Source organism: Hyaloscypha bicolor (genome assembly GCF_002865645.1).
Source record: "Hyaloscypha bicolor E unplaced genomic scaffold K444scaffold_165, whole genome shotgun sequence".
NCBI classification, from domain to species: domain Eukaryota; kingdom Fungi; phylum Ascomycota; class Leotiomycetes; order Helotiales; family Hyaloscyphaceae; genus Hyaloscypha; species Hyaloscypha bicolor.
In genome coordinates this window covers 1577576-1605286 of record NW_020194667.1, presented here as the reverse complement: position 1 = coordinate 1605286, position 27711 = coordinate 1577576, and the positions used below count along the sequence as shown (strand labels likewise).

Here is a 27711-nt window from a genome sequence, read left to right as displayed (position 1 = left end):
GCAGCAATCCTTAGGGCTTTAACAGATGTCGGAATCGTCCGACATAAATCTGCTAAATTTCCTTGTACTATTCAATCCTACCGGACTTTTAATATGAAAACCTCCATGACAGATATTTTCATGTCAAAATGACAGCGGCGTGCCGAAGGCAGGCCGGCGGCATCTTGCTCACATGGGATTTTCGTCGGGGAGCTCCGACAGCCCCACGTCCCCTGTCGAAACGGCTCGGCTCGCACGGCCCATATGTTTGACAGGTCCGGAATGGTTGTCCGGGACATATGTGCAGGGATACGGAAGGTTGCATCATACAGGGGGCCGAAGGCAAGCTTTTCGGTAGAAAAACTCTTGCTTGTAATAAAGCTTGTCTTTGGTGGCCCGGTGATCGTTCCGGTCACCGCCGCGAAAGCCGCAAGGTGATGGCTTGACGCGGGGCGAGGTGGCGCGGCTATCGCGGCGGACACGTTCATTTGGGTGTGGCTGCAGAGCACAGGCCGCCACATACCGTTTTGAACCTGGGGGTAGCTTGTCCTGAGGTGCCGTAGCCGTGGGAATTTTGCTTGAATCTAAAATATTCACAAAAGAGCGCAGACGTGATTTGCCGTTCCATCTTGCTTATGTAAGTAGGGAAATCTCAAATGCCCCGGTAGACGTGCAACACCCCTAACAGGTATATGGAAGCGTGCCGTGCCTGTCATAAGCCCTGGGGCTGAAAAATATCGGCGAGGTAGCCTGTATTGGGGGCCACCAACCAAGCCTTTTGTCAGAATCCAGCGACTTTTTCTCAAAAGACAGGAAATATATGGCTCCTGAATGTTACTTTTTCGTGCTTATCCCATTGTGACAAGAAAATTTTCATATTCCTACACTGCAACTCTGTTTTGCAGACTGGCATCCTTGTAAGTGGGCTGAAGAGTGTTGAGGCCCAAGTATATAGATCTCTTGAAATACTTCTGGGAGGTTGCACTTTCGACCAAAGAATCATCTTCAGCGCCAGCAACTTCTATACACATCCTTCCTCCTATTTTCACTAAATCGCTGCTCACCTTTGAACAGACAACCAACCGCTCAAGATCTCTGTAATCTCAACTTCACAAAAGAAGTTTCCAAATATTTGTCTGCGCTTAACATCCACAATGGACGGATTCATTCAAGGCCAGACAGACGTTCTGATAGTCGGAGCTGGGCCAGCTGGCTGCATGGCTGCATCTACACTTGCAAGATATGGGATAGACTTCCGCCTCATTGATAAACGAGCTGCAAGAACACAAGCTGGACATGCCAGCGGTAAGAAAACGACCACTTTTGTCGCTGTCCCTTCTGACTTTTAATTAGCATTTCAACCTCGAACGCAAGAGATCTTGCAAACCCTCAACCTTCGACATAAGCTGGACGAACTGGGACACCGTCTCACTGAGACGTCTTTCTGGTCAGTTGATGAGGGGAAGAAATTAAGCAGAGATAGCGTGGGCCGTGAGGTGATTCACCGTGAGTTTCCAATCCCCACTTTACTTCCCGCGACTAATTTAGTTGTGCTTTAGCTACTCCCTACCAGTACCTCTTCAACTCAGATCAGGGAATTACCGAAGGCATTTTTGAAGCAGACTTAATCTCGCGCGGCTTCAAGGTCGATCGCTTCTTGGAGATAGTTGATTACGAATACCAAGACAGAGATCCAGCTTGGCCTCTCATTGCCTATATCAAGAATCATGTCTCTGGTGCAATCGAAGCTTGGCAGACAAAGTACATCTTGGGCACTGACGGAGCTCGAAGCACGATCCGTCGAATAACCGGTGTTACAACACAGTCACAGGGAGGAGAAGATGTCTGGGCTGTTGCTGATGTCTTTCTAAATACGAACTTTCCAGATACCCGCCGCAGAGTTGCGATTCGTTCCCCATATGGTGGTTGCATGCTTATCCCTAGGAAGGACGAGGGCCTACGCGTCTTCTTACAGCTCACCCCACAAGATGTTCAGATGCTCGACGAAGCCAAGAAACAGAGCGCCCCTCAAGGCTTGCACAGCAGTAAGGATTTCAAACTGCTTGATATTGTCCAATCTCAGGCTCAAAAACTTCTTCGCCCATACAAGTTCGAAATTACCAAAGTCCTTTGGATCAGTCGCTACACTGTATCCCAAAGAATTGTCAATACATTCCGCGACCAACGTGGGAGTGTGTTTCTTGTGGGTGATGCTTGCCATACCCACAGCCCCAAAGCTGGCCAAGGAATGAATGTAAGCATATCTGATGCTTATAACCTGACATGGAAGCTTGCACTTGTCATGAAGGGGCTGGCAAGCCCGAACCTGCTTGACACATATGAAACTGAACGGAAACACATTGCCACGCAGCTAATCAACTTTGATGCCAAGTTTGCCAAGGCTTTCACCCAACGGACGAACCTCGACGACACCACATTGTACGATCTTTGGCAGGAAAACGTTGGTTTCACAAGCGGCTGTAGCTATCGGTATCCACAAGGTTTGCTGGTGTCAGACCAAACAAGCACACTTGTCAACGTGAACGCCACTGAACCGGTAATCCCTGGGAAACGTCTACTCAGCATTCCTCTTATTAGACAATTGGGCGGGAACTCCGTGCAACTTCTTGACGAGATGCCCGCCGATGGGCGCTTTCACCTCTTTGTGTACGCAGGCAAATCTCTCACTTCAGAAGCCTTCGTACGATTGTCGGAATTCTTGTCCTCCCCGACATCTCCTGTGCACCGCTTCAGCAAAAAGACTCCTCATCATTTGAGTGCCTTCCATCAAGAAGACATCACTTCTACCTATCCAAAGGCAAATTTTGATTACGTTGTGGACGTCTTTCTCCTTCACACGACCCCACATCTCGAAGTCGATCTTGAGCTTTTGCCCCAGCCATTCTCCGATAAGTGGTCCGCCAGGGTATATGAAGATGTCGATAGTAAAGGCCATGTCATACATGGAATTTCCAAGGAAGATGGCGCGTTGGTTCTTGTCAGGCCCGATGGATATGTGAGTGTTGTAACTGAACTGGACAAGCCTCAAGTGATTATTGACTTCCTGGATGGTTTCTTGGTTGAAGGAGGGGGTGTTCAAGAAGGGGTTTTTCCTGTCAAGAAGATGTGAAGGATCTTTAAGCTGATGAGATTTTTGAGACCCCTTATTTATATGCACCTGTAGCTTTCCTTTGGCATTTAAAAGAGAAACTAGAATACATAAACTAATTAGAATTATTGAGGATTCCCGGGCAAAATTCGGCAAGGAAACCGGGAAAAAGTAAAACGACCCCTCCCCCACCCCCCGGTGTCGATTAGGGGTGTCAATTGGAGCCACACTAACCAAAACCAGCAAGCGGTGGTACGTGCCCGTATACATTACTTTGTATATACCAGTATGTGCAAATTAATGTATATTGGCACCCAGTGCGCGTCTCGCATTTTGCTTTAATGCAGCGTAATGCGCATGTCATTTTTATTGTTTCCAGACAGATTTGGTTATAATGCATATAGCAATGCTTAATTCCTTTTAACCTCTGGCAAAACGGGAAAATGTAAAGCGATACCTTACCGGGTACTAATTAGGGGGTGTCGATTAGGGGTATCGACCTTAAGAGAGCCTGAAAATTTAGTAATATAATGGTTCTCGAAATAGCTCCATGGTTCTTCCTGTAAAGCGAAAAAGGGATTCGTAGGAAGTGTAACGATTGACTGGACAGACAAGATAAGAAGTAATAGATGTTTTTTGTTTATTATTACTATATCTCCAGAATAATTTTGCTTCCGATAAAGGCAGGCAGGAAAAATGGAAGCGAAAGGAAATAAGTAGCAAGAGGAGCGCATTGGGTATTTAGATTACGGGGATTTGAGATTTCAATTATTCGCTATTGCTCTGAATGCAAAAGGCTCTTACTCAAGCAAATCTCCCCTGTTTACTTTCGAAGCCAGCCTTATAGACGTCACATGCAGAGACGCAGTATAGAGACGCAGTATATGTGGAGTTGGAAGTTATCATTAACTGCGATGTATAGAAGAAACCCCAATTTGGGACCGACGATGTCTTCGGCTGGTGCAACGTATGGAAGTTTTTCCCGATCCTTGTCTTTAACGTCCTAGCCCCCTTTCCCGGAGAAAATGTAAAACGACACCCCCCGGGTGTCGATAAGACGTACCAATGGATTTTAGAGTTTTAATAATGCCTAATTAGTTGCTTGTACTTATTTAAGTCCTTCTCTCGAATCAAATTTCCTAATATAGGTATAAGGAAGTTTATATATAAGAGCTCTAATGTGGGGCGTGAAATAGGCGAGGCGATAATTGCATACGAGATAAATTAGTTCCAGGCGCTTGATCGCTAAATTTTCAGGCACTTATAGTACCTTAAAAATTCCGACTTTCCTTACCTTCTTTAAATTTTCTTAAATTTACTAATTATTATATAATAAATTTTTTATATCCTATTAGCTTATAATCTAGCTTTCTATAATAATAATAAATTAAACTATAATAATTATTTATGTAGTAAATTAAATTTAAAGGAAAACTAGATTTTTTGGTGTTCCTCTCTACTTTAGGTTAGTCCGGCCCCCAATCGACATCCGGGGGGGGGGGGGGGGGGTCGTTTTACATTTTCCCCCTTTCCCGAAGCGAGATCCCGGAGTTCTTCGAGAACGACGTCCCCTATTCGAAGCTAGTTGGAAAAATTCCTATCAAAGACAACACCGCGCTCACGGATCCTCTCGACATCCTTCGCATCCTTCTTGGCCAGCTTAAGAACCAGAATGCCGACGTGACAGAGCACCATCCATCCGCATACCAGGTGCAGCTTCACTTCAACCACTCTCTCAACCTTCGAATGCAGAGAATGCGCCAATCACAGCGTTGACGGAAGGATACCATGTTCGGCTCCGCAGCAGCTGGGCGTGGCTGCATCTGCACCAGTAGTTTCTTAGTTGAAGCATTCCCCGCCCCTACCGCCCTACTGAGGCTGTAGAGTTTTGCGGCCTCATAAGTAAGCAGTCAGAAGTCAATACTCATCAGCGCCAGTTATGCATTTAAGTTCAGATGAACGAGCGACTGGATACAGTCACTTGCATAATCAGTTTTGTCCTTTTTGACAGAAAGTTTCTGGAATAGAGGCCGCTATAAACATTGACACCATGTGGCTCATAAATACATCGACACTGTCGCTAGAGCTGTTCTACGGCGATGAAATTCCCGCCTATGCCATTCTTTCGCATACATGGGGAGATGGCGAGATGTCCTTCCAGGAATTCCAGCAAGTGAGCGAAGCCAAGAACGACAGAATCACGAGCAAGGCGGGGTACCGCAAGATCACCGCAGCATGTGATATGGCGCTGAAGAACGGATACTGCTACGCGTGGGTCGACACATGCTGCATCGACAAAACCAGCAGTGCAGAGCTCACCGAGGCTATCAATTCCATGTTTGGCTGGTACAGACAGTCGCAGGTGTGCTATGTATACTTGAGCGATTTCGTGCTAAACACAGTCGATATGCCTTCGCAGCAAGATCAATTTGAAGCTGATTTTCGGCAATGTCGGTGGTTCACTCGTGGTTGGTGTCTCCAAGAACTGCTCGCCCCGCGGCAGCTACGTTTCTTCAACCGCAAATGGCAGGAAATCGGAGAGAAGAGCTCATTGTCCCGATTGATCTCGGACATCACTGGGATTCCAGAAGCCGTGCTCCTTGTGCCCCCGAGGCAGAAGATCCAGGAATTCCCAATCGCTGCAAGAATATCCTGTAAGTATTGGGAAGAAGCCTTTTCCTATTCTGGGCAGTCTCAAGACTTTCTTTCTAAACGATGTCCCAGTTTTCCCTGTAACATTCTGTGTCTAGCGATTGCTGACTCCTCCACCACCTAGGGATCGCTGAGCGCCAAACCACCAGAATTGAGGATATGTCGTACAGCCTTATAGGAATTCTCGACGTCAATATGCCGATGCTATATGGGGAAGGCCCAAAGGCCTTTCTTCGACTCCAGGAAGAGATTATTAAAAAATACAACGACCTCTCGATCTTCGCTTGGAACGGAAAAGCGACTAGATCAGGATTCAAGCCCATATTAGCTTCCAAACCTTCAAGCTTTTGCATCAGCCCTGCAAAGTCTCCTAGCAGGTATAACGGCGGCCATCTTGGTAACAAATTGAGCATACAATTTTCTCTTACGAATCAAGGTATCTTCTTCCCGAGTGCGAAACTCCACTATCAGACTGCAGTTCCAGGATACCGCCACCACTACCTCTTATTTCTGAACTATCGGGATCCTTCCTTCCGTGGTAGGGGCAGAAAAAGGTATATTCTCCTTCAAAAAGTTGGCCTTGGGCTTTTTATCTGCCTCCATGACGCCCCGGAGCGGCTGAAAGCATTCCAAAAGAGCATCTGTACTGGTGCATTCTACGAGCCTGTATGCATTCTGAACAGCCCCCCCGGACCAATGATCCATAGACTTGTGCTCTGGGAGAGGTATGCCGTCCGTTTGCGCTGGAAGCCCTGGGAAAAGCTTGGACGGAGGTATTGGCACATTCGAACGGCGCAGCCCAGGGGAAGCTGGGATCTTGCCGCAAATCAGTTTCTTCTTGAAATGGCATATAAGCGACACATGCACGTCGAGTTTGTCCCCGGAAATTACGAAAGCAACCCTGGACTCAAGTACTTTGTCTTGGCCATTCAAGTAGGTGACGAGAAGAAACGAAACCCAAGGAATGTGTCAGCGCGGATTGTCAGCGCCGATATTTGGGAGGGGATAACTGTCACGACGTTGGGATTTCAAAAAAGGGAAGCCTTGGCACTTGAGGCTCTCCCACATATGAAGGGTACGGGTGACTCTGACCATATCTCGCTCGTGGGATATGATATATCGGTGTCTGTGCGACTCGTGGCTGAGCCGAAAGAGCAACCATACCATCTTGTATATCTTGACTGGGAGGCAACGTCGTCATTGCCCGTCACCAATGAGTGAGCTTGAGTTTGACAGTAACATGTAGGAATGAGGTAAATCGAGTGAAATGGAGACCGTAGAGTGCATTGCTGCAATGGTTACTCACAAATTGGGCAGCGAGAGGGCAAGGGAAGAGAGTATGAAAGGTCAAGAAAAGAAAGTTGGAGATAGTACCACTGAGCACTTCCTTGGCAGGATTGGGGAAATAGTGGAATTCCCAAACGGTTTGTTACTATAACTTCACCCGGATTTAAGCGCGAGCATCTCAACCATCATTTATGCTGTGGGAAAACTATCTCAATGCTAAAGTACATCCTGGAAACGCCATCGCTGGTGCGCCTATGAATTGCAAGCTTTCTCCATCATCGCCTCCCATGAGGCTCCTCCTGGGCGCGAAGGCTAACGAGCTCGTAAGTTAATCAATGCTCACCCGGGACACGGATTCGAAGCCCTAAATAATTGCAGTCCTAATCAAACCTGGCCTCGATCCATCACCCGTCCCCGTCCTCGAAACCTGCGGTCTCTCCGGTCTCTCAGCCGCAGGGCTCTGCGCATCCTGTGCCGAACCGCCACCCCCAACACCTCTCAAGTTGAGATTACCAATACGACTAACGATGTTGCTGCCCACTGCATCTACGGCCCCTCTTGGACTACTCAACGTAGGTCCGCTGGGTGCCACGGCCTCTACTCTGAAAAGCTTGATGGCGGTACCGTTCCATACCCCAACCGTGCCTTTTTGGACCTGCATCTCGGATGTGAAGGCAAACCCCCAGAGGAGAGACTCGTACCAGCCGAGGGAAAGAGGTGACCATTCAAAATACTGGATGCGAATTGGAGACGGCTCAATCCCGGTAACCTTTGCAGATTGGATGACGTGCAGTATGGAGGCAGAGGGCGTGTCGGTTGAAGATCGTTTTGGGGCGGGGAGAAGGGGTGTAAGTTGATCCATGAGGGTAAGGATTGTGTGGAGGGGAAGTTCGGTGAGCCAGGAATCAATCCACTGCGCTGTAGGCTCGAAAGCTCCGTTCGTGGAGAAGCCTGCTGTTACGTAGTTGCTTAAGCTGGTCGTGCTGTTCTGCCGGGAGAAAGTGGGCATTCCAGCTAATTTCTGTTAATCGTAGAGGAAATTACAAAGGGAGGGAGCTTACCAGGCATCTTCCCTCGAGCTTTCTCGGACATGCCCCTCAGCTGAGTCGGAACTGCATCATCCACACTTGACGATACTGAAGACGCCCGTGATGGCTGCTCTGTCGGCGTGGATTCTGCTGGGGTAGGCCGATGATCATCATCTGTATCTTCATCTTCGTCGCCTCCAATTGCAAATGTACCATCTTCTTCTGGTACATCACTCAGGGCCGGTGCACGCGAATGACTTATCGTTGGGCTAATAATACTATCCACAGATCCTCTTCGGCTCTCGGACAAGTCGTTAGGATCATGGCGTTCTTTCCGCCGCCTATTCATGCGCTCAATCTCTTCTTGCCCACTTTCGAGAGTGAAAGACCGTAATGCTACAAAAGTTAGCTGCTGAAGGATTTCCATTTCGAAGTTATGTACCTTCAAATCGCTTCTTATTCCGTAGCACGGCGTACACAAAATTTGGATTTCCTACACATGTCAGTTTTAAGCTTACTTGAAAGTTCAACTCGCAGAAAATCACAAAACAGGCTTACTGCGGGACTGGAAGCCTTGGCGCGTCATGTTGATCTCTATCAAAAAATAGTGACTTAGTCCAAGCTCCTCACTGAGGTAGGCTATATATACGGATGGCTCCTAGAGCCACAACAAACGGGAAAACACGTGGTAGGTGTCGACAGGTAGGTGGGACTTACTGATAAACTGATGCTCAATTATGGCATTTATGCTTTCTAAGAGCGATTGCAGTAGATCGTGATTACTGTCATTCGCCAATAGGAACCCTGGAGAAGACATTGACGAGAAGAGTTGCAGTAGTTTTGAGGAAGCCGAGGCGCTCAAATCCTCAAGGTATGCAGCGATGTTGTTGATGACGGCCAACAAGGCTGGGTAGATTGCAGTGAGTTTACCCTGGCTTGTGGTGATGATGTTGTAAATGGACTGTGGGAAGTCAATACAGCAACTCTATACCAGACAATCAAGCGGACTTACGTGAATGAGGAAGTCGGCATACGTGCCATTGAAATTCTGTAACCTGATCGTCGGTGGCAGGGTTTCTTGAGCCTCGAATCTCTTGTTGAGGCTCTTGCCGAAATTTGGCTCGACACTTAACGTCTGCAGCAAGAATACACACATCCTGACAACTCCTTGCTTCGACGAATCGAGCTTGTACTCGATAGCGTAGAATATTATCAGTACTAAAAAGTCATGTGATCTCCCAGTGTCAATAATGAAAGACCGGAAGCGTTTGTTGCATTGAGTGATCTCCCAAAAGAGCATGATCATCTCAGATGTGAACTTTGTGGGATTTCCAGGGATGTAAGAACTGCTGGCGTTGAGAGGTGCGTTGAGAATTCTGGTCATTCCATCAGTGATGAACTGGAAATCTTGCGGTCTGTGTAATCGGCCAAGAAAGTGCCGGTAAAAATCTTAACACGTATTAGCGGGGGTAAAAATAAGTGTTAGTGGGAGGTATCGCACTCTTCTTCGCATGAGCTGGATCGGTTTCTGGTATTGGGTAAAGCAGGATCACGAGTAAAAACTGCTGATGTTAGTCGCCACTTGGTACAAGATTGGTTCACCTCCCACCTGTAAGGCATATGTGACCAATATCTGCTTCGGGTCCTTGAATACCTGTACATTGTACGGTATCTTCCAACTTGCAGGGTTGTACTTGAGGGTCTGCTTGTGTCAGCAGGAGCATTTCCACCATTGCTCTTGGCTCTTACAGTATTCAGTAATGAGCAAAGCGTGGACAGAACCACTTGCTTGTCCGGGCATGTGACAATATAGCTGATAGCCTTGACTCCTTGAACCGGTAGCAGATTGGCGGACATGTACATGCTTTGGCTGGTCAGCGTCAAGAGGAGCCTCAATATCTCTGTCCGATTGCTCTCGAATTCTTTCGTCGTTCCAACAGAAGTATTGCATCCTACACCACTCTGCCATATCGCATATGTAACTTTGTTCTTGGTATTCTGCGGTCTTGGCAACGTGAAATCGGCGAAAAACAGCAGGTCAATCAGGGTATCGATCAGCTCCTCTGCCAACGGCTTCACCTCCTCAAATTCTTCGCCCGCTGCTTCGAGTTTCGCAAGCTCTTCTTGTGATTCGTCGAAGAGTACATCGCGAGCCAAAGCTGCTTTTCTGACAGAGGGTCAGTCTGCGACTCCGACCTGGTCTGGAAACCTACCGTGTCCGTTTCCTCCTCACACCCCAAAAGAACCTGTCCTCCCATGGCTGTAACTGCTCCGCCTCATATATGTATGGTAGAATTCGGGTCAGGATTCTTATGCAGTTTAACGCATCTCTCTCAGGCGCGAACTCGGGGTCGGGGAATGAAGGATGATGTCGCAGGATGAACAGGCGACTCGTGATTGCTAATATCAGGGTTTCGAGGTTCTCCAGCGCCGTATCTCGAGTCCTCCTGATATCGTTAGGTGAGAAGAGACTGAATATATCTTCAGTGGACTCTGGGAGCTCCCAGAACTGTATAGTGTCCTGATCAGTATTTGCTCTTTGGATTCCTGGCGACAGCAACGAAACCTACCGAAGCCCAATAAGGATCATCCGCTGGAATTATTTTGTCTTCAGAGAGCCTGAAGATACCCTGCTTGAAGACAAGCTTCGAATCGGAGGCCCCCATGTTGAATTGCACCGGTCATCAGTTGTATTGTTTCGATGAGAAAGAGAGGGTTATCTGTTTGGCACATCCCGGCTACTCGTATCTCCACGTGAGCCGGAAACCGAGGGACAACGTGACCAAATAGCAAAGCTCACTTCCATGGGATTTGGCTTGAGAATCACTGATGTAAATCTCCTGGAATGTTTTGCACCCATATCTTATCGGTAGAAAGTTCTATGGCTCAACTCATGCTTGGATTCTGCCAAAGCGAAGCTGAAGGGTATCTGCTCAATCATACAAAATCATTCTCCCCATCAAAACCATCTATGTATACAGCCTTGAATTTCCGGAGTTCCTTCTCGTCTTGTCGTAAAGCCACTTGCTATTTAACCCCACGTTGACACCCTTCGCCGTCGGACTGGGCGTTCCAGGCGTCTCTGGCACTCTGGGTACTCCTGGCCCTAACGGACTTGGAGAGCCGTACGAATGTCTCCTGTTCCCATTCAATCCTCCACCCATCGCCTTCTGCAATAACGGACTTGCCCCAGGCGAGAACGGCGTCCCCGACATACTACCTGACGACGGGCTTCCCTTGCCTGACAGAGGTGATCCCGAATAGTTGCCCCTGCTTGCTGGTGAGCCACTCAAAGGCGTAGGTGTTCTGGCATATCTCGGCGGGGTGATATATCGCGAGCCAGGAGTTGGAGGCGTTGAGATAGGTGGTAGGCCCATAAGTTTGCGCTGACCTGGAGTCAAGGCTATATCGGAGATGTCATCCCTGCTTCGGAAGAGAGGTAGACATGCCATGATAATATTGAAGACGAAGACAACGTTCAAGGAGTGGTAGACGTAATCTGCGTAGGGTTGGAGGGCCTTGCCTGGGTGGAACATGGCCGGAAAGCTATCTCGTCAGCAGAGCCATTGGAAGCTGGTCGCGCAGATACACACCTATCCCACACTGAGCGCCCTAGCAAGCAGACCGCCGCGATGCCAGCAACATTGTATAGCACTTTCTTCACGTCGTCTGCGGAGAATCTAGCAGCATTCTGCCTCCTCACAATCTCATCTAGCTTCGGGTGTTTCCATGTGCCTGTTGTGGGGGTGGAAGGAGCTGATTGTGTAACTGGAGTGGAAGGACGGACAGGAGTCGACATTGCGAAGAGCTGAGGTATTCGCAGGCTGCTCGTGTTCTACCACTGAACTGTGGAGCTGTCAGTCTCAATGCTCTGTTGTTGAATGTCAACAAACGGTGCGGCATACCCACCGTCCTCGCGAAGTATGTCACAGCCGTGAGTAGCGCCTCTTCCACTGGTTAGTACCTAGATATTAGTAGGAGTATCGAGTTCCGAAGGGGTCCTAAGCCGGCATTGTCGAGAGATCGAGTCGCCGGTTGTTGGATTGTTTTCCTAGAGATTCGCCGTACCTTAAATTCGCGGCAGGCGTTTCTATTCCCTGCAGTTTTAGCGTGCACCGGAACGTGCCCCTCCAAAGGTCCGAATGGAGGCTGGCTGAACTCAACTCGTCTGGCTTGCTGGCACTTTCTGACAACACCTTCCAAACATCATTCAATGCAGATAACCTTGTTGTTGTGATTCTCACATTCTGGTACCATGGGTCTAGGGGACAACTTCATGTTGAAGCTTGACGAGACCGTCACGCATGTTCTAGGACAATGGGACATCTACACCACAGGCATCTTTGCCGTTCTCATCAGCGTTTGGATCTACACAGTCGTCTCCTCCCGCGACCCAGATGCCCACCCTATGCTACTGGCTCGGCAGGCGCAACCTTCTCCTGTTAGGAAAGAAGGAGAGTCCGCGGTTTTCCGGTCACACTCCGCGCCTCATGGCATTCCCCTGAACGCTGGTCTCAACATCAAGGACCCCGGTGATTCAAAGTGGGCCAGAGGTCGAGATGGAGATCTGAGAGATGTTTGGCGGAGAGTTGTCGCTGGGGGCCTGGATCGCGAAGGCAACAAGACTGGGGAGATTGGAAAACTATTTACAGTCCTGGGTTCGGAGCAGGTCATCGAACACAATCTAGGTACGTACCGTGTGTCTTCACGTCAATAGCTGGGTGCTGACAGACATAGCTGACATAACTCGACAAATTAACCTGATCGGTCAACATCTGAAGCAAAATGGTGGCCACAATATCGCAATCATTCTTCCAAACTCTATCGAATTCCTAACCGCTTTGTTTGCATGCGCCTTTTACGATTTGACCCCTATTCTCGCCCCCTATGATCAACCAATCGAGAAGATCATACTTTTGCTTAAGGCATGCAAAGCGGACACCGTGATAGCTGCCGTGGGGTCCTTCCCCTTTGATGCCATAACGAAAAGCTATCCTGCATTGAAGCAGCTGGTCTGGGTTGTGGACGAAGGCAGCAAGCATATGGATTGGAATGAAGTTCCCAAGGGAACTGGGGGAGCTGTCAACGTCTCAACATGGCAGGAGATTATCCAAGATCAAGAACCGACCGTGGGGACAGAGCTTCCTCCTGTTGATAGAGCGGGTGAGCTGAGAAAAGTTCTTGCTTTCTGGCCCAGTGGAGAACTCGTCGAGTACACCCAGGCCAACTTGATTGCTGGAATTGCCGGACAACTTACATCAATTCCGACCACGCAACGTATCACCCATGCTGACCTCTTCCTTCCTGTCGATTCGTTATCAACAATCTATCCTTTAGTCTTGATGCTTGCGGCCCTTTACTCGAACGCTTCAGTCGCATTGAATTCAGTTGCTGGCCAAACCTCCGATCTTCGCATAGCCACTCAAGGCATTGCTCCTACAATCATTGTGGCAACGCCAGAAGCGCTTGCGACTACACACAAAGAGTCCCAAGATAAGATGTCTTCCACTGTCTATTCAATGGTCCACTGGTTTCAAGCCCGTTCACTTGTTCAGGATGGGGTCATGCCAGTGGCGTCTGCATTCTCGCGAATGTACGATTCCCTCCGTCCTATCATTGGAACCACGCCTGGCAAACTTCGCCTAATCTACGTTGCAAAGCAGGCTGGTGTGGTCAGTACACCTTTGAGTGCGGAAACTCTATCAGACCTGAGAATATACACTGGAGCCAGAATTATTTATGCACTTACTGCTGCAAAGGTTGCTGGAGCAGTCACTCAAACTGGCCTTTACGACTACAGAGTTGACGGATCGGAGAAGTACTCTCATTTCGGAGCGCCGGTAACCAGTTGTGAGATTCTCTTCAAAGATACTTCCGAGCACAAGACTACGGATGAGGTCTCGACAGGAGAAGTAAGCCACAAAGAAATCTTGACGTTGAAGTATTTGCTGACATCTTCCAGATCTATGCCAGGGGCCCAGCCGTTGTTGGCGAAGAGGCTTCGTTAGGAGTCACAGGCAAACTCAAGAGTGACCACACTCTTGCGTTAGTGTAAATTTTCAGGCTTCTGTTTGGAGGTCTCTGGGATGAATTTAACGACGCTTTTTTACGTGCAAGTGGTAATTGCTCATACAATAAGTGAAATACCCGAGATCTTATTCAGCCGTATTGTGGTGCTCAGTGTTCCCGTGGAGAGTGAGTTCTGCATCCGAAGCTTTTGCAGCACATCCGCTCAATATCCCAAAAAATCTCTGGGACATTGAGGTTGTTCTTACAGTTGGGCGTGAATTTGGAAGCCAATTCTTTGTTGCAAGTCAGCTCCGTGTTCCAAAAGTTCTCTAGCAATGACGTTGGAATGTCGACAAACCGCAGCTGAATTGAGAAATGGAATGAACTTGCGTTCGACAGGACCAGTGTCCCAACTTGAGTATCTTTCAAACTTCGTTGTTCGGGAAATAATCCATGCCCTCGATCCTTTTAATAAGAATCCTCTGACCAGTGATAACGATCCGCCCCGTTAACTGCTACGCTACTTGGAATTGAGTTACTCGCATCCTCGGTTGTGCAAGTATCCAGTTCATCTTCATGATCCTCGATGAGTATGTTACTCGGCGTCAAAATTGACTCATCACGCCTTCACTTTGGATCGTTATTTTGCAAAGCGGAAAGCTGTTGGACCTTACGAGAGCCAAGATCGAAGCAGGCACAAATGCGGATAGCTAAGTCTCACCACAATGCATAGAGTTAGTTCTTACTACCTGTCAGGGGGATAATTGCCTCCCCTGAGTTCCCGCCCGACTTTTCCGATCCGAGATCATTGGGGAAGTCTCCGAGATTTAGTTGTCTTCGACCTACACTACGTAGGGATGGGCGATTTGTAATTACGTCCGTTATATAATAATCAAGTCCGGCGCAATTGTATTATAATCAAGTCGTTAAATACGTATTGCATAACTCATTGGATAAGATTATATATGCTCTAAATATAAGTCAAGTATAAACCAGGCATACTCTAAGGTATAAATTCCGATATTCTTACTCGGAGCTGCAATCCCCGTCTAAGCTTAGTAAGGAGATAATATTAGTGCGATCAAGTCCTATTATATAATTTTCCTATCCCTGCTTCGAACATCAAAAGGGGAAATCCAGAGCGGACCATGCGGCCCAGTACGACGTCAAACCGTTGGTGTAGCCTTGTGATCTGCGTGCTGGTCTATTCCATAGATCCGTACCTCGGCCATGATGCGGGACCTTGTGTATAAATACACGACCTGAACCCACTCCACAGAAATATACTACTTACAGCCCAGCAATTGCTTTCAAAGTGAGGATTTGTCAATCTCTTTCGCCAAGACTTCGCTGAAACGCTCTGTTCATCATCGCTGTGCATTGCGCATATTCCAACTCGATTGACTTTTTAACTCCAACTGGTTCTCCAGGATGTCAAAATTTAGCATTCCTTGTTTGGTCTCTGTCAATGACTTTCTTAAGGTAGGAATATGGCCCATCAAAAGAGGCACAACTCAAGCACCCTATTAGATTGACTATGATTTCATTGTCGTTGGTGGCGGAACTGCCGGCCTCGTTGTAGCCACCCGACTTACAGAAAACCCAAACATACATGTTGGTGTCCTCGAAGCCGGCCCAGCCCATCTCAACGATCCGATGATTATGACGCCTGCTCTGTACCCTCAAATGGTCGGCAATCCGGAGTATGATTGGCTCCAACGCACTACGCCCCAGGCAAGTGAATCTACATTCAAAGTTACATTTTTACTGACAGCAATTGCAGAAAGCGCTCAATGGCAGAGTATTCGACCATCCTCGAGGGAAAGGTTTGGGAGGATCAAGTGCTATCAATTTCGAAATGTACAATCGTGGCCAGGCGCTTGACTACGACGATTGGGAGAGGCTGGGCAATCAAGGCTGGAGTTTCAAGGATCTGCTGCCATACTTCAAAAAGCATGAACATTTCGATGATCCCTCAGGATATGCATCTAAGAACAATATTCCTCTGGAAACCACCTACGACCCTAATTTTCATGGGATCGATGGACCCATCCACACAAGTTTCAGCACATGGAGAGTGCGACAGGAACGGGAATGGATCGCAGCGAGTGCGAAGCTCGGGGTGAGAATGGGAAGTCCAAAGGATGGGTGGAGTGGAGACCATATCGGTTTCTTCCACTCTCTCAGCTCTATCAACCAAAGCGCCAGCCATGCAGACGGAACAAGGAGCTATGCGGTAACGGGGTATCTCCTTCCCAATGCATCGCGACCCAATCTCCACGTTTTGACAGACGCGCTTGTTTCCAAAGTAGTCGTGGACAATGAATCAGTCACTGGTCTTGAATTCCTCCACTTGGGAAATTTGTATTCTGTCAAGACGAAAAAAGAAGTTGTGCTAAGTGCAGGCGCTTTCAAAACTCCACAAATCCTAGAACTTTCAGGTATTGGCAACCCAGACGTCTTAGCCAAGGCAGGTATCAAATGTCAAGTCGAAAACCGCCGCGTTGGGGAGAATTTTCAAGATCACCCCACCGTGGGCTTCACCTTGGAACTAGCCGACGGAGAGGAGAGCATGGATGCACTCAAAGATCCCATCGTCGCCCGAAAATGCCTGGAAGAATACATGGCTAAAAAGACAGGGCCATTCTCGAGCGGCGGCTCAGCAACAGGCTTTGCCTCTTTCGCAAATCTCGCCACACCTGAAGAAGTCAAAGTGTTACAAACCTTGATCCTCGACAGCTCAGATCCGGCAAGTGAAGGACACACGATGGAGGCGAAGAAGTTGCTAGCAGCGGCCCTCGGTAACCCCGACGACTCAACGTTCCAATACCTCTTCTTGCCAGCTGCTCTCAATATATCACGAGGTGATTCTCAGGCTGCAATGTTTGCGGGTTATCCTGGTATGGAAGGCAAGCAGGGAATTTGTATCGGGGTTGCTGTAGCAAGACCAGTATCAGTTGGCTCGGTGCATATCACGAGCAGCAATCCACAAGATGATCCGGCTGTCGACCCCGCGTTCCTTGCCCACGAAGCGGATGTGGAAATCTTGGCGAAAGGCCTGGAGTTTTGTCTCAAGTTGACGGAAACGAGTCCTTTTAAGGAGAAGATTAAGAGGAGATATTACCCGGATGAGAGCTTGGATCTGAGTGATAGGGAGCAGAGGAAGAGATTTGCGAGGGAGAATGTTTGTACAGAGTATCACCCTTTGGGGAGTGTTGGAATGGGTAAGAAGGGGGTGGGCGCCGTGGATGAGAGATTGAGAGTGTGGGGTACGAGGGGGCTGAGAGTCGTGGATGCGAGTGTTATCCCGTTGCATGTTTCTGGGAATATTCAGAGTACGATGTATGCTGTTGCAGAGAAGGGGTCGGATTTGATCAAGGAGGATTGGGGTTTCTGATCTCCGCTTGGCTTGAGCTGGTTCAACTTTTTGCAGTATTAAAAATTTACCGCTGCTTGGTCTGATCTAGTCATTATTCCGAGTGACGGTTCGTTGGGCGTCTCTACGACCAGAAAAGTGGACGAACTGCTAGAGAAATGCACATCCAGAAACTTCTTCCTTTCAAAGCTTACCAGTTGCATGCATCCTCCTTTGGATCCCAGGGATTCTCAATCGATTAATCGAGTTGAAGGGTCATAAGTCCAGGACGTGGCAACAACGCAGCAGCGCCGGCGGTAGCAGCAACTCAAGCCCTCCCTCCGGCCCAGTTCAGCCTGGGAATAAATCCGCCTGTTCAAGTTCCCACCATCGCTGTGATTCTGCAGTGCAGGCGAGGGCCCTGGCTGTGGTTCCAAAGCCAGCTGCTTCGGCTGTCGGGGCTGTGGTTCAGAAGTATGGGCAGTGCGGTGGGCAGGGATGGAAGGGATCGTCAAATTGTGTATTTGGGACGACGTGTAAGGCGATGGGGTCGTATTATTCTCAATGCGCTTAATGATTTAGGAGAACTCAAATGAGATTTGGAAGGCTTTATATATCAAACCCGGCGCCCAGTCACTTAACCGAAATTCATTCACAACACTTCCTAAAGCCAAATCTAGTGAACTATGATTTGAAAAGAGAAACGAAACATGTTAATAAGGTTTTCTGGTTGTCTTTGATGCTATTCAAAGTCGTTTGTCAACAATTTGGAAGTGCTTTGAGTGGGAGTTGGAAATAAGCCTGAGAGCTAGACCCGTGACATCCCGGAGACCCGCTATAGGGCCGATTAGCGACTGCGCCTCTATCCTTAGCCGAGTGACCTCCTCACGCCCCTATTTTGCAACAAAGTTCCTAAATTTTGTGCTCAAAATCTGCGGAGGTCCCTCAAGCTTACCGCCCTCCTTCCCCGCAATGATTCTCCTTTCTATTCATTTTAAAAACACAAACGGGAGCTTCCGAGAGGACATTTTCTTTTTTCGATTTCTCCGCATGCGTCGGAGAATTTGTAATTAGTCAGATATCTTCAAGCCCACGAGACCTCTACCGTATTCAGCTCGCTACGAAGTGCTGGTGGCGTCGCCCCCACCCGCCAAGGCTGACTCCTCCGTTGTCCCACCACCCAATGTCTCACTCTTATCTCAGCTCCTGATTGACTTTCTCCACTGCGACTTCCTGGCGATGCCACGACCTAAATTGCACAGATCCTTGAGATAATTTCTCCCCTATTAATCACCTTTGTGAAGCGAACGTAGCAATTTGTGGCTGAGGAAGATGGCTTCGAGTGTTGAAACTGTTCTGGCGGTGAGAAACCCCGCCTCCTCGAAACTTTGATAACGGGCATGTGAGCTGATGATCAACTAGACTGAAAACGTGACGACTGAATCGAAACCATCTCTCTGGACCCCTCCTGCCGCTATTCACACCGAAGAGGGAGAAAGTAAGAAAGCCGAAACCAGCACGCCCCAGGAGCCTGCCCAAGAGAGTGAGGAGGCTGTGTGGAGCACGATAGCTACCACTTCCCAGATAACCCAAGCTGTGAGATTTGCCGCTTTGCTCTTTAGCTCTGAAATTGACTCCAAACAGACCGAGAAAGAGATTCCTGACTCCACAGAACCAAGCCCTGATGCTGCAAGTACCAGCGCTTCTGTGGATGTGAAGAAGGTTGAGACCAACGAGGCTGTCTCCAGCGGACAAGATGCCCCCACTGCGACAGTATTTGATGAGGCGAAGAAGATTGAAACCAAAGAGACGGTCCCTAGTAGCCAAGACGCTCCCAGTACGAGCGCATCTGCCGACGTGACGAAGGTTGAGGCCAAGGAGGCTGTCCCCAGTGCCAGTACAACTGCATCTGGCGACGCGAAGAAAGTTGAAACCGACGAGGTAGTCCCCAGTAGCCAAGATGCTCCAACTACAGTAGCCCCGGCCGTCACTCCCTCTGTGAGAATACCCACATTTACATGACACTTGTGATGAGATGAGACTGACAAGATGCAGGCGAAAACTGAGGGGGTGAAGGCAGAAGAAGTGTCTGTATCCGAAGTAGTTTCCAAAATTGTATCCGGCGTTGCTGAAGATATCGATAATGTCCAAGATGGCCTAGCTAAAGAAGTGGCTTCAGCTGCTGGCGAGGAAGATCCGAGCCTGCTGCAAACGATAGAGGGAGGTCTCGTAGTTGTAGAGAAGGAGGTAGTGAAAGGCGTGGTCGAGACTGTCCAAGCCGTTGAGGCACACCCTGAGCTGATCGCTGAGTGAGAATGGTTTCCGTTTTCCAATTTTACAAATGACTAACAGATCCAGGGGAGTGTTGGCTGCTGCAGTTGGTGCGGCATCGTTTGTCCAGCCCGAGCTTCTTCCGGGAGCAATCGCGATTGTGGGGAAGATGGCCTCGGATTCTATGAAGAAGACGGTTGTTAAGATTGCTACAGACGAAGGAAAGAAGATTGGGGCAGCCATTGGCAAGGACATCTCAGACGCTGCGGCAAAAGAGAAAGCAGCAAAAGCAGCAAAGGAAGGTGCTGATGGCGCGAAGGAGAATGGTCTTGCAAAAGAGGGGGTATCGGATGTAAAGATCGCTCCCATCGAGGCAGTTAAGGATGCACCAAAAACCGAGACATCAAGTGCGCTCACCAACGGCCATGAGAATACAGAACATCCATTGGAGGAAAAGTTGACCAAGCCTGAGATCTCAGGAGCACCAGCAACGGAAGAATCTGCCAAGTCCACGAAGCATGAAGGTACATCAGCTGAAGCAGCCCCAAGTGCTCCCAAGGAGGTTGAGGAATCTTCCAGTAAAGTCGAAGTCAAGTCAGAATCCGAACCAAAGCCAACTCCAACAACTGTGGAAGCAAAGGGGGTCCCAATCCCCACGCCAGAGCAGTCTTCAGCCTCTCAACAAGAATCCAAACCTCCCATCATTGCGGCATCAGCATCGATCAGCAAGGCCATGACGGCGACGAAAACCACAAATGGCGAGCCCGCCCAAGGTGTCGTTAAAGCTGTCGAGGTGGCCGCAAAGCCAATCCCAATACCCGAAAAGGCCAAAAAAGCCCCTGTTCCCACACCAGAGCAGCAGCCATCACCCTCCCAACCAGAATCCAAACCTCTCGTCCTTGCCGCTGCAGCATCTATCACCAAGACAACGGTCACCACAAAAACCACAAACGAAGAGCCTATTACTTCCCCAGAAAAGCCCATGGCGAATATCTCCCAGGAGAGTCTAGATCAGCTTCATCAAAGTATGTTTCCTCTTTACTTCTGAACTGCCTCACTGACCTCTCCACAGAAATCGACACCTTGCACCTGGCCATAAAGCAGATAACAGAGACCCTTGCTCTTCATCTCCCGCCTCCAACCCCAGCCGTCGAATCCTCGAAGCAGAAAATTGTGGAAGTGGTGGCTTCTGAGCCGGATGCGGCTACGCTTTCTGAGACCCCATCTATTCCCAGCGCTGAAGCTTCAAAGGTAGTTACGACTGAAGCCCCAGCTGAAACTGTGGCTCCAACAACTGAGCAACCACCACCGAAAAGACCAACTCTCGAAAAGCGAAGCAGTGTTTTGGGCTCTATCGGCAAGATATTCTGGCCGTTTGGCTCTTCGTCTCCGACAAAGAGCGCGCTTGAGGGAGGGGAAGTTACGACTGCAGATTCGAGTACTCCGAAGGTGCCTACCGTGACAGTTACAGAGGTACCGCGGACACCGGAGATTGAGATCTGAAGAGAGGGGTGAGGGAATAGGGATCTGTGGGAGATAATGAGTGAGTATGGGAGATCCTGAGGTCATTTCCCCCGGTATATCGAGCTCTCATCTAATTTGTATAATGGTAATGTTTATTTTTGAGATATGAAGCAAGTCTATTGTCGCTTAAAGCTAAATATCAAGAGTGATCTATAAGTGACTTTCTTCTTTCCGACTCTTGAGTACCTTGTCAACAATTTATGTGAAACCCCGTTGTAAAACCGTCACTTCATATTATTCATTTCCCATTATTCATCAACGCGACTATTCTCCTTGTCAATGTTCAATAGCCGCCACTTTCTTGCTCCGTCGGAAAAGGCGGAACCTCAACCTCCACCCTCTCAGCCCCTATTCCTCTCCTAACCGCCTCATCTAGAATCACCCCGGTGGCGGTGGCACCAACCCTGTCAACACCCACTGCTTTCACCCTCAGCAAATCATCCAACGTCCTCACACCTCCCGCAGCCTTAATCCTCATATTTGGACCAACATGTTTCTTCATCAACTCCAAATGCTCAATCGTCGCCCCCTTATAATTGTAATCGCCATTCGGCTGCTTCACAAATCCATACCCCGTGCTCGTTTTCACGAACGCCACGCCGACTTCAGTGCAGATCTCACATAGCTTGATGATCTCCTTCTCTCCCAGATCTATCTCATATCAGTCAACAACTCATGTATGTCACCTTCCCTCATAAATCTTGAATCAAAGGGTTTCGGTACTTACAATCATTCTCGAATATGACTTTTAGAATAGCACCCCTCTCCACAACAGCAGCATTAACCTTCTCAATCTCCCCCTTGACAAACTCCCACTTCCCACTCAACACCCTACCTACATTAACCACCATATCGATCTCCTTGCCTCCTTCATCCGCTGCTCTACTTGCCTCAAACACTTTGACCTCCGTCGTACTATTCCCATGCGGGAACCCGATGACAGGACAGATGAGAACGGAGGAACCTTCGAGCAGCTTTTTGGCGAAGAGGATGTGGTAAGGTTTCACACAAGCGGTGGCGACGGAATACTTTTTTGAGATGGCGAGACCGGCGGCTACATCGTCGTCTGTCATAGTTGGATGGAGAAGGGAGTGGTCGATCATCTTTGCGAGCTCGGGGAGCGAGACTGTGAGGGTTTTGGGGCGGGTTGAGCTCATGGTGAGAGGTGTGAGTTGAAGTGTGTGTGAATGCTTGAATATCGGATTGATGCGGAGGGGTTCAGAGAAGCTCTTTGAGTTTACAGATGAGTAGCTCAGGTTGTCGATGTGAAGTGGGGGTTTCCAACTGGAAGCTCTCCTGATAGATCATTACCCCGCAGTTACCCCGCGTTTAGCCTTTTCCAGCCGACAGGGGCAGTCCTCCCAGAAAAGCAATCTGTTTATCAATGAGAATCGACTCTCTCATTATGGAGCCTTCTCCATCGATATGAGGTAGCAGGCAAGAGCGTAGGTTCTATAAGAATTGACTCATTGGATATACTCGGTATGCATTTCTCGTTATTGTCAAAAGATGCCCCTCCTTCACCCCGCATGAACATCTCTCCAACGCTGCTGGCATTGCCGCTGAACTTAAATATTTAAGATTACTTTCTTATAATTTAGGGCTATAGAACTTATGATTGATCTGTAATCTCTTTTCTTTACCAATTATTTAAATGGTATATTGTCTATTATCGTATCAGAAGTCGAACGTTTTATAACCTTATCTACCATGGTTTATATTCTTGTTCTTCACACCAAAGCGTATTTAGACACCGAAAGTCCAAGATAACTCTAAAAGATCCAAGATCCACTCTTTTACCGCCCTCTTCCCCTCACAATCTTATCACCTCAAGGACTCATCCCGTCAAAACACCCAACCAGCACCAACCCACAAAAGAGCGCCTTAACTCACCTCTCACACCTCACTCTTCCCCCCAACCCCCCTGAACATACTAACCGTCCTGCTAACCTTCTCCTCCCCCGTCCACCCCCACCGCCTCAACTCCACGTCCGTAAACCCTACCTCCCTCCACCCCACCTTCTCATACAGCGGTTTCCCCGCCGGACTCGCCTCAATCCAACACTCCAGCCCCTCCCTATCCGCCTTCTCTAGTCCCCACTCCAACAATTTCCTGCCAACACCCATCCTCTGACACTTCGGATCAACCGCCAGGAGCGCCATATAAAGATACCCCTTTCCCCTCGGAACCATAAACGCATTCCTCTTCTCATCCAAGCACCCAAAAAACCAATTCAAAAGTTCCACATTCGCATCCCCCGCGAAACCGGAGGTAGGCCAGGGGAAATGGGGACCTGCTGTTTTGAAGAGATTCCATTTTGCTAGCCCGATGGTTTGCCCAGAGGGTAGACAGGCTTTGCAATAGAGAGCGGTAGGGTCGGTTTTGAAGATGCGGGTATGGCGAGCTGCTGCGATGGATGGGTCATGGGACGCGGACGCACCGTAGAAGAGCGTTGTTTGGGGCCCGGTGAAGGCTGCTTCTTCGATGGCGGCGAGGGGGAGGAAGTCTTCCTCCTTTGTAATCTGAGTAATTGTCACTTCTAAAGGTGATGCTGATGTTGCCATGTTTTAGATCTGTTGTGTGTGTGAAGACAATTCTATGTTCGAATAGGGGTAAAAAGTGAGGAAAGGACGAAGTGATGAAATGAAGGTTGATAGTAAGGGATGGATGAATCTACTTCGTATGGGACGAAAGGTGGGGTGGGGAGCCCGATTTTGTGGAGAGGTGTAAAGAAAAATCTTGGGAGAAATGGAATGGAATCGATGAGATAGCTTGTCTTTGGAGTGAGTCATAATTTTGAATGTTGTTAGTTTATTCTTATGCAGCTGCGTACCAAACCACTAGATGCGCCCAAACGGATCAGAATGTTGATTGGTTGAAGGAAGATCACGGGATCGTGAAAGGCTTGAAGACAAGTCGTAAGACGGTGAGAGGTCGTACCGGTTGCGGATAGGAATGTAGCCACTTCGAATGCTAGGTATTGGGTTTCAAATTCTCAAGATGGTTTACAAGTTTGGGTTGTCCAACGCCATGAATGCTTTCTTGATAATCATGCAACATCCCGGTGCCTTCCCAAACCATCATGCTAACATCAACCGAAAGGGTGTATAAAATGCCCACTGCCCAATGCTGAAATGATATCACAATATACAAGAACACATCCATCACCTCGTTCACATCAATCAGTCCTTCGTCATCATGAATCACAAACCACTCTCCCCCTATTCATCACACTCTGCCCGCTGACCAACCCGCCTCTCACAAAAGCACCCTCCCCTGACGTAGTAGGTCTCGCCGTAGCAGGTCTCGCCATTGCAGGTCTCGCTTGATCCCTCCTAAACACTGTCGGCTTTGGAACATCAGCCAATGGATTATCTGGCGTCGTCGCCGCCTCTACTAATGGGATCCCTTCCGGCGCCGCAACGCCATGGCCCTTCCCAGTCTTATCCCACTGCGGCGCCTCCTTAAGCTGCGGAGTGAAATCCAGTAACGGCTTTGGCTTCTTCTGAGTCGGTCCTCGTTGAAGTCCACCTCCTGCGCCCGCTGATGTTTCCGGCCGTTTCGTCCGACTCGATTTCATGGAGAATGTGCGCCCCGAGCCTCCATTGAGGAGTCCACGATCGTTGGATAGACCCCCTGATAGGCTATCTGCTGCGGCGTCCCTCTCCCTTTGAGGTTGCCGTTGAGAATAGGTTCGTCCTAGCAAACCTGAGGATGAGAATTGATCTTCTGCCTCTAGTGGCATGCGATAGGAGACTGGTGGTGGATGGCGTTTGCTTTCTCGTGGAGACAAGGAGAGGCTGTTTCGGAGGTGGAAGGGGATTTGGCGTGGTCGGCTCTCCTCGTCAGAATCGTAGTCGTCTCCTGAGCCGAAGCGGTCGAGGTTCATGAGAGGTGCAAAAGAGCCTATCATGTAGGGATTCTCATCAACGGAGACCTTGACGGTGTGTGTAGGTCCTCCTCTTGTACCTGGTCGAAGTTCGGCGCTCACTTCTGTGACCTTCTTGCCCTTGTTCTCTGTCTTCCCATCGCCCTTCTTGTTCACTAGATACCAACTTCGCCATTTTTGGACGGCTGTATACCATTTCTCAGAGAGTGTCACATCATCTGTGCTAAAGAAGTGTACGAAGTTTTCAGTATTCAGAAACATCGCTGTCTTCTGCTGACTTTTGATAGCATAAGAATGCTTCTTTGGCGGCTTGAGGTTCTTCCGTATTTGCTGAGGCGTCAAGGAATATATATCGAAATCAGTTAAGTGGCATAGACTGACGGAGTCCTTCTCTGAAGCTTTAGCTCCTGTCTTTTTAGACATAAAAATTTGACCAGATGGAAGTAAGGTGATATATCGCTTGTTCCATTTCCCGGGTTTCTGGGAATGGTACATATATACCGTGACAGATTGTGGGGCTTCTTTTGGTACTGACGACGTCTCCAGATCTATGTCGAATTTGGGAGTATCCGAATTTTGTAGCAAGAGAGCATTTTGTGTATCCCGATCCCACGAGTTCATGACATCTCGAATATGCTCGTATCGACGTATACGACGCTCCAGGCCAAGGGGTGCATATGATTCGAGTAAAATGGCTGTTGAGGGATTGATATTTTGTGTCATAATATTGGCAGCGGAATAGATGATCTCGACAGGTGTAGTTTCGGGAGTAATTGGAAGATTGATCGAGGATTGCTTGCATCGGATGAGGACTCTCTGCACATCGAGTTAGAAATTTTGACATATTAATTTCAGAGACACAACTCACTCGTTCACCAGCATTCGATGCAGAAACCGGGGCGTCAATCTGCGGTCCGCCTCCGCCTTGCTCAATCCCTCGAGGCGGTTCATTGCTCTTCGTAGTGGATAACGATGTACTCTCAGATTCTCTCTTCGCTATTGGTGGCGGACTCGATCTCGTCTGAGCTCTCTTTCTCGAAAAGAAGCGCAATTTCTCTCTCGGACTTGTGGGAGGAGGCGGGGAAGTAGGAACAGCAGCATCGAGCTCAGCTTGAAGCCGTTCCAAATCTTTGCGCTTCTGTTCTGCCAGTCGTTTCGCAGCAGCCTCCTCAGCTTTTCTGCTCAGTTCCGCCTCTTCTTCCGCCTTTTGCTGTCGAGTCATACGATCCTGTTCTTCCTGCTCCTTGCGCACCTTCCGCCGTTGTTCCTCTCGTTCATGGGCCTCTCTGCCCACCCGGCGCATACGTTCATCGTCGGTTTCTTGAGGGCGCAGGCGACCTGGGTTGTTCGAGGAAAGCCGTTTCTGCCTCTGCGGGTTTTGTATGGGCTCCGTCACTCTTCTCGTCACATCTCTCTGCGCAGGAGGATTCGAAGTAAACCCGTGCGCGTTTGCCCTAGGGATTGGAGGAACAGAGGGCATCGGCAGGGTCGCAATCTGCTCGGGCGTGGCCACAGGTCTTGTCCGTCGATAACGAGACATGCTCTTCGTGCGCGCCATCTCAGGCTCTGGGCTCTGCTTTGGCAAAGGCTCCTCCTTCTTCACAGCCTGTCTGACGGATCTGTACCTCGAATACTTCGGCGGGGATGTCGACGTCGACAATGCTGGGTCCTTTTCGTCCGACATTTTGGCTGCTGTCCAATCATAAATATTGGGCAGCAGTCCGATGGTTCTTTAGTCGCAATGCGCTCCGTGTTTGTGGGGTCATGGTAGGAATAAATATCTGCGCTGGAGGGGAAACGAGGGGCAAAAAGAACAAGTGGTTCATGCGAAACTCGTGCAAGAAAAGCAAGCCCCCCCCCCATTTAATCTCGTTTTCGTGACACGCGATCAAGCCTCTCGGTCTTGTGCATTGTAATTTTCGCATGGCATGCATGCTTGGCGTGCTGGAATGCAGATTGCAGCGGCTGATCGACCCAGTAGCGGACCTCGCGTCCCTGGCCGTGATCCAGCCTTATGTTATCCAGGGGTGCAATGAATTTGAGAACTGGAGGATCTCTGACCCCAATAATAACAACAATAATAATAATAACCAAAGTGAGCTTCAAGGCTTTTCAAATTCGAAGTCATTGGGTGTGGATTACCACTATTCGCCTGGGGTGAGGCATCTGCAGCTGTGCTGAGTTGTCCGAAATAAATACGAGGTAGAAGGTCCATCCACCAACCACCCAAACGCACTTTCCGCCCAAGCAAAAAACCGATTTTTCTCTCATCATTTATAATACTAATCACTAATCAAATTTTATAAAAATTGATTTTTCTTATTTACTAATAGTATGTCTCTCGATTATAGGAATATTTATAAAAGGACTTCCTTTAATTATTCTTTTATATAGGTTTAAAATTCTAAAAAATACAGTTAAGAACATAGTTTTATAAATAATATTAGTAATATCTTTTACTTTAAAAATTACGATTCAATTAAAGAATATTTTGTTTAGCCAAAAACATAAAGTATAAAATTATATTAATAATTGAGAAATTAACATTAAAGTTGAACTTTGATTTTGGCGGAAAGCAGGTTTGGGCGGTCGGCAGGTAAACCCATT

At 48.5% G+C, this 27711-nt stretch overlaps 10 protein-coding genes across 10 annotated transcripts; 5 read left to right on the top strand and 5 right to left on the bottom strand.

Moving 5' to 3' along the window:
- Nucleotides 1-1133: 1133 nt before the first annotated feature.
- Nucleotides 1134-3109, top strand: K444DRAFT_542947 (FAD binding domain-containing protein; the record flags this gene model as incomplete). Its single annotated transcript, XM_024875921.1, has 3 exons — nt 1134-1284; nt 1333-1485; nt 1539-3109. The coding sequence occupies 3 exons, from the start codon at nt 1134-1136 to the stop codon at nt 3107-3109; spliced, it is 1875 nt and encodes a 624-aa protein (XP_024729911.1).
- A 2029-nt stretch (nt 3110-5138) lies between these two features.
- On the top strand, nt 5139-6028 carry K444DRAFT_572571 (HET-domain-containing protein; the record flags this gene model as incomplete). The annotated part of the gene is made up of 2 exons (XM_024877361.1): nt 5139-5742; nt 5865-6028. Coding segments are annotated over 2 exons (768 nt in total), but the record flags the coding sequence as incomplete, so codon positions are not given.
- A 1116-nt stretch (nt 6029-7144) lies between these two features.
- Nucleotides 7145-10741, bottom strand: K444DRAFT_619687 (uncharacterized protein). The gene is made up of 10 exons (XM_024881556.1): nt 10626-10741; nt 10269-10564; nt 9805-10222; nt 9665-9757; nt 9557-9617; nt 9068-9504; nt 8773-9016; nt 8498-8548; nt 8089-8451; nt 7145-8041 (listed from the first exon to the last, which is right to left on the bottom strand). The coding sequence occupies exons 1-10, from the start codon at nt 10719-10721 to the stop codon at nt 7392-7394; spliced, it is 2709 nt and encodes a 902-aa protein (XP_024729909.1). The 5' UTR covers nt 10722-10741; the 3' UTR covers nt 7145-7391.
- Nucleotides 10742-10892: 151 nt separating this feature from the next.
- Nucleotides 10893-12048, bottom strand: K444DRAFT_572563 (uncharacterized protein). Its single transcript, XM_024877360.1, has 2 exons — nt 11649-12048; nt 10893-11601 (listed from the first exon to the last, which is right to left on the bottom strand). The coding sequence occupies exons 1-2, from the start codon at nt 11852-11854 to the stop codon at nt 11025-11027; spliced, it is 783 nt and encodes a 260-aa protein (XP_024729908.1). The 5' UTR covers nt 11855-12048; the 3' UTR covers nt 10893-11024.
- Nucleotides 12049-12227: 179 nt separating this feature from the next.
- K444DRAFT_668593 (uncharacterized protein) lies at nt 12228-14574 on the top strand. The gene is made up of 3 exons (XM_024887424.1): nt 12228-12743; nt 12793-13967; nt 14018-14574. Exons 1-3 carry the CDS (start codon nt 12311-12313, stop codon nt 14108-14110), a joined length of 1701 nt encoding a protein of 566 aa, XP_024729907.1. The 5' UTR covers nt 12228-12310; the 3' UTR covers nt 14111-14574.
- Nucleotides 14575-15495: 921 nt separating this feature from the next.
- On the top strand, nt 15496-17604 carry K444DRAFT_656270 (GMC oxidoreductase; the record flags this gene model as incomplete). Its single annotated transcript, XM_024886072.1, has 3 exons — nt 15496-15546; nt 15595-15798; nt 15848-17604. The coding sequence occupies 3 exons, from the start codon at nt 15496-15498 to the stop codon at nt 17459-17461; spliced, it is 1869 nt and encodes a 622-aa protein (XP_024729906.1). The 3' UTR covers nt 17462-17604.
- A 1870-nt stretch (nt 17605-19474) lies between these two features.
- K444DRAFT_195891 (uncharacterized protein) lies at nt 19475-20836 on the top strand. Its single transcript, XM_024870974.1, has one exon. The coding sequence runs from the start codon at nt 19761-19763 to the stop codon at nt 20736-20738; it is 978 nt and encodes a 325-aa protein (XP_024729905.1). The 5' UTR covers nt 19475-19760; the 3' UTR covers nt 20739-20836.
- A 661-nt stretch (nt 20837-21497) lies between these two features.
- On the bottom strand, nt 21498-22371 carry K444DRAFT_542723 (deoxyribose-phosphate aldolase; the record flags this gene model as incomplete). The annotated part of the gene is made up of 2 exons (XM_024875900.1): nt 21498-21865; nt 21942-22371. 2 exons carry the CDS (start codon nt 22369-22371, stop codon nt 21498-21500), a joined length of 798 nt encoding a protein of 265 aa, XP_024729904.1.
- Nucleotides 22372-22822: 451 nt separating this feature from the next.
- On the bottom strand, nt 22823-23987 carry K444DRAFT_619682 (uncharacterized protein). Its single transcript, XM_024881555.1, has one exon. The coding sequence runs from the start codon at nt 23777-23779 to the stop codon at nt 23111-23113; it is 669 nt and encodes a 222-aa protein (XP_024729903.1). The 5' UTR covers nt 23780-23987; the 3' UTR covers nt 22823-23110.
- Nucleotides 23988-24104: 117 nt separating this feature from the next.
- K444DRAFT_572554 (uncharacterized protein) lies at nt 24105-27248 on the bottom strand. The gene is made up of 2 exons (XM_024877359.1): nt 25973-27248; nt 24105-25920 (listed from the first exon to the last, which is right to left on the bottom strand). Exons 1-2 carry the CDS (start codon nt 26786-26788, stop codon nt 24412-24414), a joined length of 2325 nt encoding a protein of 774 aa, XP_024729902.1. The 5' UTR covers nt 26789-27248; the 3' UTR covers nt 24105-24411.
- Nucleotides 27249-27711: the final 463 nt, after the last annotated feature.